The following is a 20,972-nucleotide window of genomic DNA, read 5'->3' on the forward strand; positions in this document are numbered from 1 at the left end:
GTATACAAGCTGTGTGTCGTCAGCAAAAGCAGTGACTGTGCAGTAACTAGTAGATTGAAGAATATCAGCGGGATATAATATATAAAGTAGCGGAGACAGAATTGATCCTTGGGGCACACCAGATCGAATTTTTATAGTTTCAGAGCAACGTGTATTGTACGAAACTTTTTGGGATCGATCACTCAGAAAAGAAAAAATAATGTTTACAGACTCATCCCTAAACCCGAATAGTGAAGTTTGGCGCAAAGAAGTGAATGGTCCAAAGTGTCGAAAGCCGTTCCATGTATTATTTTTGTAAAAGTTGATTTTTTCAGTACCTTTGGTAGAAACATTCTGTTGAAATGATCCAAAATAATTATTTATAGAATCAGGGTTGGATAGATGAGAAGGCAAGTTGTAGCTCTTGGAAGTCGTAACGCCGATATTGCATAGAGATTTTAGATGGATTATTTTGAGCACAGATGTATTCAATGTATTGTTTTTTAGCCTTTTTTACTATTTTAAATAGGTTGTTACGAAATTGGTTGTATAAGAGGCGATTTTCATTCAAAATTGGATCAATAAGGGAAATAGAAAGATACAATAAGTCAAGAGCTTACTTTACTTAAGAAGCTATATACTAGTTTAAATAAGAAGATATATAAATATTAGGCGTTTACTGGTATTAATTATGTTTTGAGAGTAACTCTGGAAAACATAATTAATTTTAACTTAAATTTTTAAATGGCACTTTTTTAAAGAAAAAATTGTGTAAACAAAAAGGTATCTTTAAAAATCAAGTAATATAGAAATTTAAGTTTAAGGTATAATAGGTAGGATAAAAGTTTTTGATTGGAAAATTCCTATTAAATAAGTTTATTATTCTAAATTATATTAATAAAGTACCAAAGAAATTAAAACAAGGCAAAATACTTAGGTGGAGTTAAATCTAAAACGCAAAAAAGGAATAAATGAAATTAGCTTTAATGAATTTTTATTTGAAAGCTGCTCTTATAAAAAAAGAGGTTCTTAAGCAAAAAACTCATTAATCTTTTTTTTATATATACAGCGATTTTTGAGTTATTAAGTAGTTTTTTAATGGATTGAAAAATCTAAATATTTTAATAACTTATATATTTTTTTGATTTTAGTTTCATATGGAAGATCATGAGTTTCTTTATATTCTTTAATAAAACATTCATTTTGGAATTAAGAACTTGTACAATAAATGAAATCTTGACACTGTCCAAGGCTTTGCAATTATACATATAAATATTTTTAAAACTTTTGTAGGTTTTATTGATTTTTAATCAGATGAAATTTCATCATATATTTATAAAGGTTTTGATGAATTTTTAGCGAAAGCTCTAGTTTATCAACTACTTCGTTATTTTATAAAACAAATAAGAAAAATTATTTGTTATATTATAAGCCTATTAACGTCGTAAACGGGTTATCTTAAACATCCCTTATAATTTATATGAACCTGTAAGTACACGGTTCTATTAGTGACAAATCCATAACTACGAATCTTTGCATCCTTTAAAAATAAATCTCTCAGGCAATCGAGTTAAAGGCTGATTTCGAGACATTTGATAAGATAAATCATTGCTTAGGTACTTACTAATAAACTGTTAATTATGGTTTTTCGGAGAATGCTTTTAATTTGCTTATTCTTCACGAGTTTTATAACGCAGAACAGTAATAAGTTTAAGATTAGCACCATCATTAAACTGTATAATGCCCACATCTAAAATATGCCTTAAACATTCAAACATGATTGAAAACATTTAAGTTTCAAATGTTCTGCACTAGAAAATAAAATCAAGCAAATATGTTCATGTATTCCGTAAATAATACTATAATATAGAGGAGCCTATGATTTTATAAAATACATTTTCTTTAAGGTACCAAGGACTTGATTAAGAATAAGTAATATAGGTCTATTTTACATACTATGTACCAATAAATAATAACTTACAGATTTGCAATAATATTTTAAATGTCTTAGAAGAGGTTGATATATTTAAGATTAAAATAAGAGAAATTAACAAGTTGCTTGCGTATCGAGAGATCTTAATTAAATTCTATTTCTAGGTTTAGAGTTAGTATTTCTTGGTTTTAGTTTTTGTGTTTAGTCTTTTTTATTTGTGAAGTCTTTTGTAAATAAATATCAAAGTAGACGAGTTTCTTCACTAAAAAGTTATCTAACAATTATTTCCTGTACTTTTCATAACCATCCATTTCTACCCAAGAAAGGAATGAGTAAAAAATTATTTTTACCTTACGGTAGTTACACGTACTTCTTAAATCAAACATAGTGACTATATCAGAAGAAGTTGATGTTTAAAGACGAGACGGCATCTCATCAATTTTAAATCACCTAAAATGAAATAGGTAGTGATAAAAGAGTTGCTCTACGTCTTGCTATTATTTTAATTTAATTAAGTCATAGTATTATAATCAAAATAAAATAAAAGTACAAATTAATCACATGGTTTTAATAGTAAATACAAAGTTAAATTTAAATAAACCTACAAGCTAAACTGACTTTTATTAAGGTCAGTAGTAATGTAATGCTGACATAATTATACTGATTTAAGTTGTGACAAGGAATATTGAAATTTTCTCAGTCTCCAGTGAGCAGCATACAGAAAACCCACAAACAAGAGTATGGGAGATGAGAATGAAATAGGGAAAAACAGACTTCTCAAAAAATACATTTATTTGATGACTCTCATCTACTGCATAATTTCAATTAGCCGGATTCTTAAATAAGCCATTTTCTTGTGTCCCAATATTTATTTTATTAAACTAAATTATTTCTCTGAAACGCATTCAAAATAAGTTTTTTGTTTTATTTGGTGTAAACTTAATATTAAATTTAAAAACCACCAGAGAACTGATATGCTTGATATATTAAAACTGAATATCCTAGGGACACAACGTATGCGATTTTCATTTATGTTTTGTTTTTAAATTGCTCAATGGTTTGATAGATTGACCTAGACTCTTATTTAAGGTTAGTTTTAATAGTGTAGCCTAGTCAATTTGCCGTATCAAGTATTTATGATATGTAAGTAATTAAAATTTAATTGTTGTTACTGAAAAGCTTTAAATGTTGTCATAAATTATTATACATATAAGTTCCCTTGTGTCTCTCCTCATATTTTTTTTCATATCCTGATCCTGTTCCCGTTAGGTATGTTCAGCTTTTTCAATAAAATAAATATGTTTGAATAATTTTTTAAATTATTATTATTATTATTATTATTATTATTATTATTATTATTATTATTATTATTATTATTATTATTATTATTATTATTATTATTATTATTATTATTATTATTATTATTATTATTATTATTATTATATAATTGCTCAAAACTCGAGTTTTTTGGCAAATAAAAAATCATATCTTTGGCTGTATGGATGACGAAAAGATGAAATTTGGCATATAGTCTCCTAATATATTGAGCATGATGGAACCCAAAAAAATAAATTTTTAGAACTTTGCAGACGGGAGCGGCACTGCTTTAAGGCCAAATTTCATAAAAAATTGCGTCGAATTTAATTTCATCGTGAGATCTCATTTTTAACGTTTTCAAATAACTTGAAATTTCTGGACCAAAAAGTCTATATCGAATAACATATTTGTATACTGTTTGAGCCAGATCGGTAATATAGGGTGAGTGTGATTATAAGCGAACAAAAGTGAGTAAAAAAAAATTCAAACTGCTTCAGAGGCTACAAGATCATTTTAAAAAAAATATATTTCGGTGAAAAGATTTAGTTTTATAAGAAAATTTACATATTTGAAGCTTTTTTTTTGAAAAAAGTTTTTTTTAAAGTTCTGGAATTTTAAGTGTTTTGAATTTTTTTGAAACAAAAAGTTTATTAAGAGAAAAAAGCTTTATTATTTCTCTTTAAAGTACCCTATAAACAAATGTTTGTGAATTTTACAGGGCGAACAATAATGAACTTTTTTCATGAAGGTCCGATCCAAAAATCATATTTTCTTTAATTAATTATTAGTGGCGCCACCTGGACAATTTAATTTTTTTGTTTTAACCACTATAATAACCCGAATGTTTACGTGTAATTAGAATCTTTTAACACTAGTAGTTTTTGAGATATTTGCAATTATGCATTTTACTCATTTGCGGAGTCCCTGTACATTTGTTTACAATACATACTAAGATTTCAGCATTCCAGCAATAGTACAAGTACGGAAAAAATACGTTTTTCTCAAACAACTGAATTTTCTCCGTTTTTTTATGGCCGCTTACAGGAGGTGCCTCGGCATGTTTTTTTTTTTTAAAGGGTGTCACAGTTTCGTTAACTTTTCAATGAAAATTATTCGGAAGTTGTTAATTAAAGGCACTGTCTAATCAGAAAAACTCTGTGCTTTTCGCATATGTGCATATCAATTGGGGAAGTTGTGTATTGTGGCCAGGAAAATTCGGCAAAGTTTTGACGTCTTCGAAAAATGCCGTATTTTTCACACATTTCAAGTTCAAACCGGGTGCAAAATAATCGCATTTATACACGGTGGATCGTATTGATCTATTTAATTTAAAATATGGATTTAGGAGTTTTATGATTTCATGATATGGAAAAATTTGATTTTGATAAAAAAATTATTTAAAGTTATGCACTTTGGGATTTGAGATTTGTTAAGGATATAATTAATTAGTTTTTAAAATTATTCATTTTAGGGTCACATGTCCATCATAACTTTTTTGCTATTGGTCCTATTGAGTTGATATTTGGATTTCCTTCCAACTTACTAACCTGTTTGATCAAGTTCTTTTGATTATATCAAACTTCTGTTTAGATACAATAATTTGTGTAACTTTTATTTACTCTAATAAAATATATAGTAAAGGAACGCAATTTAAGTTAAAACAGGGTTGACCCTACAAATTTTAATTTAAAGAAATTATCTAAAATTTTTTTTCAATAATTTGAGATTAGGTTTATCTTTATTGGATTAAATTTTCTTCTAAATCATATATACAGGCATGTACATCTTTTTCTCTTTTTGGAATTCTTAACAAAATAAAATATTGTTTTTGTTAACTGATAAAAAAAAATTACTTTTTGTGTCATCTGTCATCACTTTGATTAATTTTTTTTTCCTAGAGTTAGCTTTATTTTATCCTGGTTAAAAAGCAGTTTTATTTATTGTTAAAACATAAACTTACAACTAGCACAAGAACCCAATACAATCAACTTAAACAACTAAAACTTTACTATTTATCTTTATATGATAAAAATATTAAATATTAGGAAATATGCATAACTTAAAAGGGTATTATTTTAAAAAAGGGATGCAATTAATATATTTTGTTGTTAACATAACTGTTTTGCTATTGATCCGATTGGGTTAAAATTTAGTATTTGGGGTTTATTTGGGATACGATTATTAAATTTTGACAGATATTTGACATACAACACTACTAATACATTATGGTTCTTTGAAGCAAACAACTGGTTTTTTATTCTTGGCATATAAACTTTGGCCCTCTCGACTGACCAGATCTACCTGACTAAAGTAGACCTGATAATTTGTGTTTTTTTTTAAGAATTCCTTTATGGTTCTTCACAGACAAGACCTAAAGGTTCCAAACTAATCCGATTGGTTGAGATCATAAAAATTCAGGGATTCTGTTGTATAAGGAATATCCCTGAAAATCTGCATATTATAGTCTGTTGGTCACTTTGTATGATTAGCTTTTTTTTGTTATTGATTCATGGTCAAATACTCAATATTTAGTGGAGTTTTTGTATCATTTGATTATTATTAATTGGATGATTTATAATATTAAATAATTTTTTAATTATGTAAAAACTGAAATATATACCTTCTAAGTTTTAGACTCTGTGATTAGTAGCTGTAATTTCTTGATAACTGATAAACGTCTTACTACTTTATGAAAAATTCATTAATTATTTCTAGTAATGATAATAAATACATATATAAAAAAAAAACTATCTTTTGTCTAACCGCATTAATCGAATTCGTTTCACTGTGCGGCGCTGCACACCATCACTATCCAAAATGCAACCGATGCTCGCCTAAACACCAGGATTGTTGGGTAAGGTCGGAGTCGCGATCGCGACGCTGAATTCGACACAGTGTTATGGAAACCCGCTTTAGTTTTTCCGACCTGCTCAAACCGAACCGGATATCTCAGATTAATGCGCGAAAATTCGCCGAAAACTTTATATTATCTAACCCGAGTGCGAAAAAGTGCATCGTTTTCAAACGGCTCGAATTGTGCGTGAAAAGGTGCGTGAGTCAATGCGTAACCCACCTGTGGAGCTTTTGTTTTGTTCTTTCCCCTTATTTTATGTCTTATTTCTATGTGTGGGTTTTACTAAGAGGCGTTCATTCAGCAGTTCATTCATAAGAGGGTAATCTAACGAGTCATTGCGGTGTCAATGGTTGGCGACATTTACTCGTAGTATTTGTTTTTTTTTTTACTTTAATTGACTCGCGGAGTATCTTTTAAATAATGAGTTTTTAATAAGAGGTTCGAGAAAATTGTTTTGAACTTGGTTTACCGCAGAACAGGCTCATTATTTAAAATATATTAAAGCAGATTCATAAAATTATTTTTTAAACCTCTTCGCCAAAAAGGCTGAAATAAAAAAAAATCAATATATAGACAGACCGAGGGACAGAATTTTTAATAATTATTAATTCGTAATATAGCATGGAACTAATAAATTATTAAATAATTAATTAAGGTTAAAAAGTTAAAGCAATTTAGAGGTGCTTTTCATTTCATTTTAGCAAGGGGCTTACAGTTCTGTTCTTTAATGCTTAATTTAATTTATCTTCTGGTAATTTTTGAACTGCACTAATTTAGGTGTGGCCTATAAGATAAGCTGTTATTTGAAGTAAAAGTGCCAAGCTAAAACTATTAAAATAACTTAGAATATGCTAGGCATTTAATACAAAAACGTTATATTTTCTGTTTTTGACTTTGACTAAGCAAATGTTATTACCGGTGTTACTATCTGAACCCTTTTGACCTAATTTCTAGTGAAATTAGCACATCAACACAGACTGTCGTTATCACTTTATCATCGTTGAAAAATCTTTGACCACTCAGCCTCTTTATCAAGCTTGAAACAGAAAATGATCCTAGAGGACTAAATCTGGCAAATAGGCCGCATGAGGAGATAATTTAAACTTTAATTTTGGCAACAACTGATTTGTGAGCTGGTGCATTGTCTCGATAAAACATTTCCTTCTCAAACAAATGCGGCCGTTTTTGCTTGATTTTTTCACTCAAACTTTGCATTAAGTTGGTCTAATTTTGCTTCTTTGCCACATTTTGGCACCCACCTTGTGCCCAGCTTTTTAGATAATATCACACTTTTCGAAATGCCTACTATGCAGACCTTCAGTAACCGATCATCCAGTACAGCTTAGTCCACCATTAGGATGTTTGTCTTGGCAAAACTCGTACGATCTCATTTAAACTCTACTACCCATTATTTTACTTTTTTAAATGAAAAAGCAGACTAACCCAGAGTAAAATACAGTTCAGCTTTTCTATTAGTTAAACTAAGGCATTTCAAATAACAGTATTGTAAAACATAACGATGACCAATTTTCTCTGTTTACATAAATTCACTAAGAACGTTCACTCTATCACTATGTGGCTACCAACCAAATATTAAACAACGTGGTATCTCCAAACTTGATATTTTGATATTAATTATATTTAGTATAATTTTTAAAACTACTACCGCTATCTCTAGGTCAGACCATGTACTTTTGGAACCACTCTTTTATTAAATATAACTGCTTTAAATGCCTCACTACACTCAATACTCTGTATATAGTATTAAGTGGTGAGCTGTGCTTCGCTATCACTTTTCATTTTTTAAAGAAATGCACATTATTTGCAGAGGATAATCCACTGATTATCTGCGCAAAAATATGATTGTAGTCTTTAGAGTCAACCCTTTTTCAAGTGTAATGCAAATTCTTGCGTCACTCGCAAAAAACTACTGATCCCCGTCCATTGTCTAAAATTCCGCAACCACAAAAGCTTCCTTCTTCCTATTCTTCTCTTTCCTATTTCGATGTTACCTTAACATATAAGGAGCTGGAATTCATAGCGTTCTCCTATTATAATATATTCTAAAAATTATATTTTTCTTATATCTTCTACATATTTCTACCCTTCATTTCTTATGTGGTCTACCCATGATATTCTCAGCATTTTTCTCAGACACTACATAATGAGTGTTCCCATTTTACTTATAATACTTATTTTTAATATCAACTGACCAAACGTAACATTTTTGGGTTCTGTATCTTAGTTTGAAGTTTACATTTTTTTGAGTTTAAGCAAGGTTGCTCTTAATTGTTCTATTCTACGTCAACTCTCTTTTTCTAGATCCCAATTTTAGTTCAACATATATCTCAGATACTTCAATTGCACCATTTGTTTAATATTCTTCTCATTTACCTGAATTCTAATTTGTGGAATATTAGTCTTGCTCACGGCCATAAACTTAGTTTTTTTATATTAATTTTCAATCTTAAGCCTGTGCTTATTCCATAAGATTCAGTAATTCCTGAGCATCGTTTACTTTATCCGCAATTTTTATATTATGATTTGATTATGAGATATTCTTGATATGTATTCCGTTCATGAGTATTAATGCATAGGGTTATCTGTCTTACACTTTTTTTATATAGAACTGTTCGATTGTTGACAAGTTGCAATATGTGCTTTCTGGTTGCTAAATAGATTGCTATATTAGGAGATCATGTTTTACTTTGAGTCAAACCTACTGCCACTGAATTATCAAAGGACCAAACGTGCTTTTGATAATTATTGATTGTCATTATTAATCCCAAATGAATGTCACAAGCAACATTAATAATTTAAGTCTAAACATGGAGCTTAGGTTTACGGAATACATAGTGAGCAAACCTTGCAAGCACTGCTGACAAGTTTACGTTACCCCCTAATTGAATTCCACCTATTAGTATATCTGTTGAGAAAAAAAACTAGGGGTTCATTCATGTCCTTCTTCTCTTATTTATAAGTTCATATCTGTACTTTAGTAGATTGTGGTTTCCTGGTGATCATGACCATTTGTTGTTATATATTGTTATGCATAAAAAAATGTGTTTTTCATTTAATTAATTATTGATTTCAATCAAAATAAAAAGTTGTTTAGTGTAAAATTGTATAAAATAAGGGTTTCATAAATCAATAAGTTTTCTTCGGGAATTTTTAAAACCTACAACCACAATTTTTGATGTTTTTTAAAATTCAAGAAAAATTTTATTTAAATAATGTCTTTATGTTTTTACCTATATTATATTTCATGATAATAATGTATTTTTATGGCTAATATATTTATGTCAAAGATTTTTTTAATAATATTATTACATTAAAAAAAAGCATATTATATACCAACATAGGAATTCAATAAACAAATAAGATGATAAAAAAATTGTTAAATTCAAAAAAATTTATAAAGGCTGTAATAAAAATTAAATGAATTAAAAGGACAAACATACAAAAAAAAAAGAAATTTATAGTCTTATTCACTACATAAAGGGCCTAATTAATTTAACTCTTAAATTTTTAATAATTAATTATTTTTAAAAATAAAACGATCTAACAAAATTGGAATACGAGCAGAACGAAATTAAAAGGTTTAAGGAAAAAACTAGGAGTTCATATTCATTCATTGAGATGCTCACGGCTTGTAAATGACATAATTACTTCCTCAATATTTATACACTAGACGTCATGTCTTTTAAAATACTAAGAATTCACTTGAATGGTATTTACTTCCTGAGTCTTACGATGATATTTTAGAATAGAACAGTTCTTTTAGCATATTTCTTTAAATGAACAAATTTTACCTTGTTTATTTGTTCTTATGTGTATCATTAAAATGTGCTACTGAGGCATTGCACTTTGGTGTATTTACCAGATATCATTTTCTATTAATGCAGTTGAACTACTACCTTAGCAAAGAATTAGGCTGTAATCATTACCACTGGAATCATTATTGTAAAAAAATTAACCTCACTACTAAATTGTACACAACTGATAATGTAATTAATACTTTTCTACTATGTCAGGATTTTTGATTAGAGATGTGCAGATGACAGTCATAAAAATAATACAGTAAACATTCTCTTGCCCAAGATCCAAGTTCATATCTGTATAAGTAGATTATGGTTTTGTGGTAACCATGTCCATTTATGTTATGCATAATAAATGCGTTTTCCATTAATTAATCATTGATTTCAATCAAATAAAAAAATTGTTTAGTGTGAAAATGTTAAGAATTAGGTGCTTTATAAGCCACAGAGTTTTTCCTTCGAGAGTTTTCGAAACTACAAACCACAATTTTTGTTTTTGAAAATTGAAGAATATTCAAAATTAAATAATTTATTTATTATTTTTAATATAGTATAATATATTAAATAGTTTCATTTTCTGGCCAATAATATCTCAATCTATTTTGAAAGCCTATGTTTATGTCACAAGGTACTCTATATTTTTTCTTAATAAAATTATTTTTATATTGAAGGGGCATTGACTCGAATTTAATAAGCAAAAAAGATTTAAGAGAATTTATTAAGCAAGTAATAAACTTAAAAAATTGAAAAATGTTAAAAAAAAATATACAACTTGTAAGAAAAATTGCCAAACTAGAAGAAAACAAATTTTATTTATCTACTATTATTTACTACCAAGGATACCTTAGAGAAACTTAACAAAATCGGAAACTAGGAAGCTATAAATGAAATTTGATATAATTAAAATTTGTTTATTTAATTTAGGTTCAATATCTTAGCTAAAAATTGAAAGTAGTCGCCTATCAAAGGGACTTACTTATATTATATTATAAAGTTGAGCCAAAGTCTCGAATATATGGTAATATAAATGAATAATTGGTAACACCTGTTTCACCCTTAAGGCATCATCAGACCTGATCAACAGTTTCTAACATTTACATTCTTAGAGACATCCAACTTAAGATGACTCGCTACCGATAGATTACGCATACTGATCAAGTCTAATGATGTTATTAGGGACGAAACACGTATTACCAATTAATCATTTATCGTAATATAAGTTCGAGACTGACTAAACTTGCAGTTTTTTATAAAAAGTAAGTCTCTTTATGAGAAAATAAAGGACTACTTTAAATAAGATATTATACCTAAATTAAATAAATAAATTTTTGTTTTTTTTTTGCTAATAATGCTTGATAGTTTTATTTTTGTGTTACTTACTTTTTGTGTTAATAATTCTTGCAATTTCATTGCTACTCCAGTCTTTTTAAATAAAAAATTATATTATTCTAAATAATTATATTATTATTATTTCACTTAAAAAATTACAACCCAAAGAGGCAAATAATAATAAATTAATAATTTAAAAGAAAAAACAAAAAATATAAATCCGAGAATAAAAGCCAAACATGATTCCATAAAGAACCACAGAATCAGTTTTAAAAAAAATAGCACATTAAGACAACAATTTAAAGGGCAGCTTTTTCACTAAAGTAATAATTAAACACTCATCAAATCTGAAAATTAACTTCCGAAACTTCTTTATTTAAAGTGGCTAAATTATATAACTTCATACTTGCAACTAAATATTCTAACAAACCCTTTTTGTTAACGTGTAAATCCTTTACAAGCGGTCGAGATCTTGCATTAGTTCAATGGTAAATAAATAAAGTTTTATTATAATTATCCTAGTTAAGCTAGTTCAACTAGCACCAACGCAATGTCCCCCTTTAACCCCCCACATCGTCCATGCAGCCTTCACTTGAACGCTCGATACGATGAAAAGTGAAAATTCAAAATGGCGGCCGCAACCGAAGAGCGCATATCGGTTAAGTTTCACCGAGTTTTCTCCAGTTTTCCTGGTTTTCACTAGTTTTTTTCGTGCATTTTCTCCAGATTTTACATTTATGGTGTCCGCGGGTCATAACTGTTTAAAACAAATCGGTGCAAACACGTTTGGTGGCCTAAAAATCAGTCCCGAACTTTGACCTTTTCTAGCAAAGCTCGGGGGGGCCCAAAGAACGAAAAAAAAATGCGAAAATTCACTGGCAGTTGCATAATATCCGGGTGCATCTGAAAAAAAACTATGGAAATGTACGTGGTTTATTTATCGGAATCCGTGCTGGAAGGTAAACATCCTGTAAAATAGGTTACCGGGTATTAAAAAGTGAATTTTCAAGTTCAAGGCAAGGTTGATCCAAGTGCATGCGGAGAATAAATAGTGCTTATTTATAGAACAGACGCGGAGATGCATAATTTTTTTTTTAAATTATATTAGTTGGCTGCGTTATAACAATAAAACTGAGATATGCCAACCTAAACATAGTGCTCAAACGAGCGTTGCCATTTTGATAAAAAGTGCACAATATTTAGCCTGTATTTTAATAGTTTAACCAAATTTCTAGTATGTCCTTCATACTGAAAGAGAGACTTTCATATTTTAGATTATTTTTACATTAATAAAGTAGTTAATGGCTTTTTATTAGATCCAGAGGTTTCTTTGTAACACTTATCGATTTTGGGACCATTTTTATGTTAATAAACCAAAGTGCTCAAAAGGGTTCAATATGTATGCAATTTCCTTATCATTTTTCTATTTTAAGCATTGATGTGATATTTAGATTTTTGTGCAAAAAAAATTTCTTAAGACATTAGAAAAATATATTTTTTATAAAAATGTATTAATAGTATTCGTATTTCAATTCTTGATTATTACTGGATTATTTTCCTCAAAAAAAGGTAAGTAATACTAAGTTGTATCCATTCTTATCCATTGTCTTTAAGAGTCTTCCTTTTTTTGAGTATAGTTGCAGATTGTTTATTCCTTATTTTGAAAGATTTTTAACGAAGCTAGAACATCTTGAATTTCAATTCTTACTTACTCTTGATCTTCTCGAATAATAATTAGCTCTACAATAAATAAAATAATCAATATTTTCAATATAATATACTAAAGCCATTGCTGCTCTTTGTTTATTCTCCTATAGGAGTTTCTCCATTTAGCCTGTTGGTCCTTGATTTCCTTTAGCTTCTTGAACAGAAGCTAAAAAACATCCAAAGAAAATTTTAAAACATAAATCACGGCGATGCGAGCACTACAAGTGGAGTTATGACATTAAGTTACCTAGAACTGTCCTTTCTCTTGGACTTGATTTTTGAAAACCTGAATAAAAACGTTTCTAATAAATGGATTTTTATGATTTTTTCAGTTGAAGCTAAAGAACATTCCAAAGAAAGTTTTAAAATATCAGTCACGGCGATCCGAGCACCACAAGTGGAGTTATGATTCAAGTTACCTAGAACTGTCTTTCCCCATAGACTTGTTTTCCAAAAACTTGGATAAAAAATAGTTCTGATGCATCGGTTTTTATGATTTTTTCAATGGAAGCTAAAGAACTTTTAAGAAAAAGTTTTAAATTAAAAATCAAGTCAATCTGAATACTACAAGTAAAATTATGATTCAAGTTACCTAGAACTGTCTTTCCCCATAGAATTGTTTCCCAAAAACTTAAATAAAAATGGTTTTGATTCATCGGTTTTTATGATTTTTCCAATGAAAGCTAAAGAACTTTCCAAAGAAAGGTTTAAATCAAAAATCAAGCCAATCTGAGCACTACAAGTAGAATTATGACCCAAGTTACCTAGAACTGTCCTTTCTCTTGGACTTGATTTTCAAAAACTTTAATAAAAACGCTTTTAATACATGGATTTTTATGATTTTTTCAACTGAAGCTAAGGAACATTTCAAAGACAGTTTTAAAATATAAATCACAACGATCGGAGCACTGCAAGTGGAGTTATGATTCAAGTTACCTAGAACTGTCTTTCCCCATAAACTTGATTTCCAAAACTTGGATAAAAATAGTTCTGAAGCATGGATTTTTATGATTTTTTCAATAGAAGCTAAAGAACTTCTCAAAGAAAGTCTTAAAATAAAAATCAAGCCGATCCGAGTACTACAAGTAGAATTATAACCCAAGTTACCTAGAATTGCCCTTTCGCTTGGACTTGATTTTCAAAAACTTGAATAAAAACGCTTCTAATACATGAATTGTTATGATTTTTTCAACTAAAGCTAAAGAACATTCCAAAGAAAGTTTTAAAGCATAAATCATGATGATCCGAGCACTACAAATGGAGGTATGATTTAAGTTACCTAGAACTGCCATTCCCCATAGACTTGATTTCCAAAAACTTGGATAAAAATGGTTCTGATGCATCTGTTTTTATGATTTTTCCAACGGCAGCTAAACAACTTTCCAAAAAAAGTTCTAAATCAAAAATGAAGCCAATCCGAGCACTACAAGTAAAATTATGACCCAAGTTACCTAGAACTGTCCTTTCTCTTGGACTTGATTTTCAAAAACTTAACTCAAAAAATAAATATTATACCATTTTGTACTGCTAAATTCGGTAATGAAATAATGATTGTTGCATCTTGTTATCTTAATGCATAACATTTTGTTAAACTATATTGTTAGTCAGAGTTTTATCTTGATCATTATCGTCCTTCTTCTTTATTGCATCATCTACCATATTTTCTTTTTTATTCACTTCATTACGATCAACGCCCTTCCTTCCTTGTCTATTAAACCTTATTTAGCAAGGTTTTTAATAACGTTACATCTTCAATTTTTTGATGATATGATATGATATTTATAGAATAAATCTCAAGAAAGCCTTTAATACAATCTTTGTCAAGACATTGTGAAAAGTTTTGCAGGAAACCAATCTTAGACACTTTATTGTAAAAGTTCTCAAAAATCTGTAGAGAAGTTTCCTGCAGACAAACGCTTATGCCAATGCCGTTGTGTATCACCCACATTCTTTAAGATCTATGTAGTGCGAACTCTGTACCAATGGAAGAGAAAGGCAATGGAAAGAACGAAATGGAAGATAATTTGCTGACGACCAAGTTATTATAGCAAACGATAGAGACGACTTACAATATACGGCGCGAAAGTTGCAGGAAATGTGTAATAACTGAGGACTGGAAATCAATATACAGAAAATAAAATGTCTCTTCATAGAAGCAGAACCATAACTTATAGAACAATGACAAGGAGAATAACGAAACAAAATCGAAGAAAACGTAAAGCTAAACTAAATATCAAGAAGAGATAGAATCCAAAAGGACGATGTACGACAACGAATGAGAATAGATGGAAAAACAGCTGATATGGTACAGACATGTCCAAAAGTTGGAAGAAACTGCCCAAAATTGCAATGAAATAGTTACGACCTAATCGCAAAAAAAGAGGGAGACTGGAAAAAATTTAAACAGAAAAGCATAAAGAAAGCCATGAGTACCAGAGACCTAACAATGTAATAACAGAAGTGGAAGTTAGGTATCGGACAACAATGAAAGACCATTAATTTGAGAGATTTTCTGCAAACATACACACTCATAAAAAAGGCAGTTATCTAAAGTTTTAGTATTTTTATATCCAATGGTCTTTTTGTTAAAACAAACTCAAACACGTAGGAGATTTGAATATCTACTCCCATAAATGGGAAATTGAGTTGTATGGCATATGTATTTAATTAATTTTTCATTACAATTAATTTTTCACTTTTATTTCACTCTCTTCTTTTTCCGAATTGATCATTGAACTTAATATATTTATTCGCTTTTTATTTCTTCTTAAAGGAACTTTCTTTCTGATTGGCAGCAGGAATATTCGATTCAATTTTTCCTATGGTACATCTTATTCGCAGAAAATTGAGAAATTGACTTGTACTTTTACTGTCGACACGTGTTTCGACGTTAGCATCTTCGGGAAAAGATTAAAACTAAATTAAAACTACCTACAAAGGGCTTTATATACTAATGATGGAACTAATAGCGGAAAATTAATCATGGTCGAACAATTCTTAAACACTAACTAAATAATATAATTGACTATAAGGGAGTGGACTTTTATCCCTGTTGTATCAATGTTTTCTTGATTTCTGAATATTATAATTTTTTATTGTTAATAACTGGCTTAAGTAATTTTAAGTTGTCTATCCCTATAAAGTGACCAGTATTCAAAACATGTTCAGCCACATTTGACTTTTCAACTCTTTTATATTTCACATACATCACTTCGGGGTAGAAAGGTTATTCTCATGAATTACATGTTCTGTAAATCTGACATTAATTAATCATTCTCTAGTTTGTCCTATGCACTTTTTATCACAATTGTTGCAATTAATTTCATAGATCCCAGACTTCTCATTGGTCTTTATTTTTTCTTTTGTGTTTCCTAAAAGATTTTGTAATTTAGACGAACTTTGAGAGACCATTCTTAGACCTAAGTCTTTAAAAACCCCATCAAAGCCTCTTGTCAATATTGGAGCGTATAGTATTACAACGAAAGTTTACTTATTTTTATCTTCCTAAATTTGGTATGGTAGAGTTTTTAAGATTAACTTTAAGCAAACTTTCGTTGCAATACCATACGATATTTTCAATATTTTCATATTTTCAAAGACCTAGTAGTAAAACTGTCTCGTAATTCAAGAGAAGCTTACCAATTAGAATAGCAAATATGCCTATGAGAATGAGAAACTAGAAACTAGAGTTTAGATTAACGGATCACGATAATAAACTGCAGTTATTTTTTTAAATTAATTAGTCCAAAGAAATTCTAAATAAAAGTTAAAACATTAGTGATTAAAATAAGTAAAAGTAAAAACGATATATAGACCATACTGCAATATTATACTTGTTTCTAAAGAGTAGTAGGGTACTTTCAATTTCCATATCTTTGGCTTTTTTGTATTTTTCTCAATAATCCACCAGATCCCAAGTTTTTTCAAATAAATTGTACACTTATTTACACTGTATTTATTTTATACTGTTTATTTCAATTTAAAAGTCCCGCCAATATTCCTAGGTTTGGAAACACTGGTTTACATTTCATGTGGGCCCCGAGATGTCGCTAGTTATACTCTAGATCTATCAAGATCATTCCCGAATGCTGGAGAACAGTTGGTATATTTGCGGCGGTTAAGATCATTACAATACTTACTTTTCATCAGTTTTACTCATTTATTAATTTTCTTTTAAGTATCCTTCAACTACTTCTTCAGTTAAAATTTATCTCTGATTTTTTCTAATATTTCTTGTTCTATTTTCAGTACCACAACATTGACAACAACAAATTTGATTTGCTTTCAGTCTGATTTAATTGGTCAATTCGAGAATCGTAAACATATCGAGGCCTAATATACAGATTTTTCCAAGGCATTCCATCGTGTTGATCATCAAATTCTTTTGGAGGGTTTTCATGCTAAGTTGGTGGTTAAAAAACCATCTACCTGGTCGAAGTCATAAATGGTCAAAATTGGCTGCCATTTATCTGATACTATTATTGTCAGCTCAGGTGTTCCTCAAGGTGGCGATACATCTCTCTTAAATTTGTTTAGAAATATAGCTTGTTTTAGAAATACTAAATGCCTAATGTTGTCTGATGAAATTGCGGAGAATTGTTGATAGTTTAAAGAATCAAGCGTTGTTGCAGGCTGACTTGGATCGTCTACATATTTGGTGCAATAAAAATAAACGTCACTTAAATGAGAAAAAGTGTTTTTATACAGGTTTCTTACGTACGGTTTGTAAAATTGAGACAAACTACACACTAAACGGACCACCTTTAGAGTATATCACCTTCATTTGTGCCTTGAGGGCTATTTTAAATGAGAGACTTATTGAGCACGTTAACCTTGTTTCTGTAAAGGCATCTACATTTCTTGACTTGAGGAAATTTTTGTGTCTAGATAATGCAAGAAATTCATAATTTTGGAAAAAATTAAAAAACGAAAAATAACAAGATTTTCACAAAAAAAATTCGTGACTAAAATAGCAAAAAGTTAATTGAAATTTTTGAGGCATGGCAAAAACGAGAAAACTTAAAAATTCAAATTTTAATTAAAAATTTTCAAAAATTTCTTTAACATAATTTTTATCATCGCAAATATTCAATATTGATTAACCTATAATTGCTTACTTAGTCTAGTTAAGTGCTTATTTAAATACACTATTCCTCATTTTAATAAAGGACTTTTAATTTTTAATTATTAACTTAACCAGTCAAATATTTTGGCTGAACTACTATCGCTAACGCGGAATTTTATTATTAGAAAACCTTAAAGTGAAAAGTAAAATTGATACTTCTAACCTTTCATAACCTTGACAAATTTCCAAATGCGCATTGTCTACAGTAGTTACTAACTAGATAAGTGGTGTAGGTTAGTTTATTTAATTCATCAAAATACTACACAAACAACGATAGTAGAACATTTTTTTGAACCTTATTATCATTCGAGTAGTGTTTATAAAGCAATTAATGCGATAGCATCGAATGTTTTTCGCAGTTAGAAAATTTGAGAAGAAAAAATTACCGTAACCTTGGATCAAGTAGTGTTTACCACGTCGCCTTCGCAACAGCCTAATTTATAGGAAAAAAACAATAAATAAATAGTTTTATATAGATAAGGATCGATATGGACTGCACTGACGCTATGACGTCAGGAACCGTCAGCACATATGCATGCATCTATGGCCTTGCACTAAAATTAGTGCGGAGAGAAATTGAAATGAATTTTTTTTGTCTAGTTTTTATTCGATTGTGACACATGTATTTAGATAGAAATGTATGAACTATTTTAAAAAATGCGTTATTCGGCATAACGCATAGTTAGGCGTAAATCAGCGTCTATATTTCTGAATAAGTCGTCAAAGACTGACATATTAAAATCATATCTAAACCCAATCAGGATTTTCATAATAGGATATTAATTTTGTTAAGGCCAATAATTGTTTCTTATCACTGCTTCAAATCGTTGTATAATAATAAATTCAAGCACTGTGAGTTGATTCACATCTTTCAACTTCTTAAATTAACAGTTATAATTCTGGTGTGGACCTGGTGTTTTATCATTTTTAAAGATGAAGTGGTTTTTTCCACTTCAGACCCTAGTTCAGATCCAGTCATCTTGGTTTTTTCTCAATCTATGTTCATCATTAAAAAGTCGTTGTTTGTAATATTTCCATGTATCAATGAGCTTTAAGTCGTCTTCTAAATCTAACAGATTTCACTGCATTTTTCCTTCAGCCAGAGTTCCTTCGTTTCCTTTATCTTTGTTTTAATATTCCGAATTTTTTCTCGGTACCTCATTGGATTTTTTCATTTATGTTGTCTTCTTTCCTCCATTATATCAAGAATTTTATTCGTCATCCTTTCCTTCTTTTCTACGCGATCCTGTAACATAAATGTCTAGTTTTTCACTTCAACAGCTCCTTTTATTTCCTCTAACTTAGCAACTGTGTCTATTGCAGGTTCACTTAATTTTTTTGTCGCATTTTTTGATTTCACTGCAGTTTTTCTTCAGCCAGAGTTCCTTCGTTTCCTTTATCTTTGTTTTAATATTGCGAATTTTTTCTCGGTACCGCATTGGATTTTTGCATTTATGTTGTCTTCTTTCCTCCATCATATCAAGAATTTTATTCGTCATCCTTTCCTTCTTTTCTACGCGATCCTGTAACAGAAATGTCTAGTTTTTCACTTCAACAACTCCATTTATTTCCTCTGACTTAGCAACTATTGCAGGTTCACTTAAGTTTTTGATTTTCTTGTTTAAAAGAGCATCAGAAACTTGAGTGATAGTTGGTTCATACCAAAACGGAGTGTGTAACTCAGTTGGTCCAGTATCACCCATTAAAAACACCTTAAACCGCCTCTATTCGGTTTTGCTCGATTCTTCTCTTTACTGTTCCTCTTTCGTGGACATTATATTGCTAGACATTCTTGCAATTGCTTCCAAAATTACTTCCTGGAAGGTGTATTTTGTCTGTTATATTTTTAGTTATTGAGTGCACTCTGTTTCATCGGACTTTACACCTACGACATTGAAGGATGTGGCTTCAAGCTTCAGCTTTCAACACTTCCATGTCTTGTCAGTATCTGGGTAAAAAAAGTACTTCTTCAAGTTTGTAGGTCCGTAGGAAGAAGTCAGCTTTTCTATTAGCTATTTTTCTATGAATTCCTTCGCAAGGAGATGCAAAGACAACCATTATAGCCTCCATCGAAACTGTTCGCTGACTTATATAGCTCCACTTGACGCTGGTGTTCAATTCATTATGGTATTACTCTTCATTTTAAATCTGCTGGTCCTCTGATGTATGGTAAAATGGTGTAGGTAGATAAAGATTTCTTGGGGCCATCTACGTAAAACCCAATATATAAAAAAAATAGTTATTCTACTTCCATTAAGTCGACAGAGTTGCCACTATTGGCAAGGTCAATGTTTGGGCAGAAATCATTGGAGGTAATATCATAGGTTCTGTGTTCATCGATAGCAATTTGAATGGTGATAATTATTTAACACTGCTTCAAAAAAATAATGTTATGCCAACTTTGACAAACTTATTTCAGCTAATATTATATAATTTCAGTAATATGAAGCACCACCCCATTAGTAAATCAATGTCCGGTAGTAGCCCAACCGAATATTTCCAAATCGGTGGATAGGAAAACGAAGGTTGATGGAATGGCCAGCACGAACCCCAAACGTGACATCATTGGACTTCTTTTTACAGAGATACGTCAAGAATATTATCCACAAAACTAAACCTCAAATTGGGTTTCGCTTATCTTTGGTCATCGGAATGGCATACTAGTTTCGTTCATTTTACTACAGCGACATCTAGTAGCTTCTTTCATAACACATATTCCACAAGATTAGAGAGGACTCTTTATTTTACTCTTGACACGTGTTTCTCTAATGATGATAGCATCTTCAGGAGAATTTAATTTTTATATAAGTTGATTAAGTAGATACTTACATTCCACAGCCGTAGCTCCTTTATGGTCAGCTCCTACGATGCGCAGTTGATCGCATTTCTTACAGTCGCCAACATAAAAGC

At 29.9% G+C, this 20,972-nt stretch overlaps 1 protein-coding gene across 5 annotated transcripts in view; it reads left to right on the top strand.

Annotated features, from left to right (window-relative positions):
- LOC126745356 (PR domain zinc finger protein 1) overlaps positions 1-20,972 on the top strand; it is a 65,164-nt gene that overhangs the window by 23,648 nt on the left and 20,544 nt on the right. The window contains exon 1 of one of the 5 annotated variants that reach the window (XM_050453162.1): positions 6,085-6,277. The exons of 1 other annotated variant lie outside the window; for it this stretch is intronic. Coding sequence is in view for 2 of the 4 variants with exons in the window: in XM_050453160.1 (XP_050309117.1) it covers positions 12,147-12,189 (43 nt within the window). In the remaining 2 variants the exon portion in view is untranslated. Of the gene's footprint in view, positions 1-6,084; positions 6,278-6,319; positions 6,403-11,851; positions 12,190-20,972 lie in introns of those variants that run through there. 3 more of the 5 variants (XM_050453164.1, XM_050453160.1, XM_050453161.1) reach the window with 3 other exon arrangements.

This window comes from Anthonomus grandis, chromosome 15 (assembly GCF_022605725.1).
Source record: "Anthonomus grandis grandis chromosome 15, icAntGran1.3, whole genome shotgun sequence".
Lineage (NCBI taxonomy): Eukaryota > Metazoa > Arthropoda > Insecta > Coleoptera > Curculionidae > Anthonomus > Anthonomus grandis.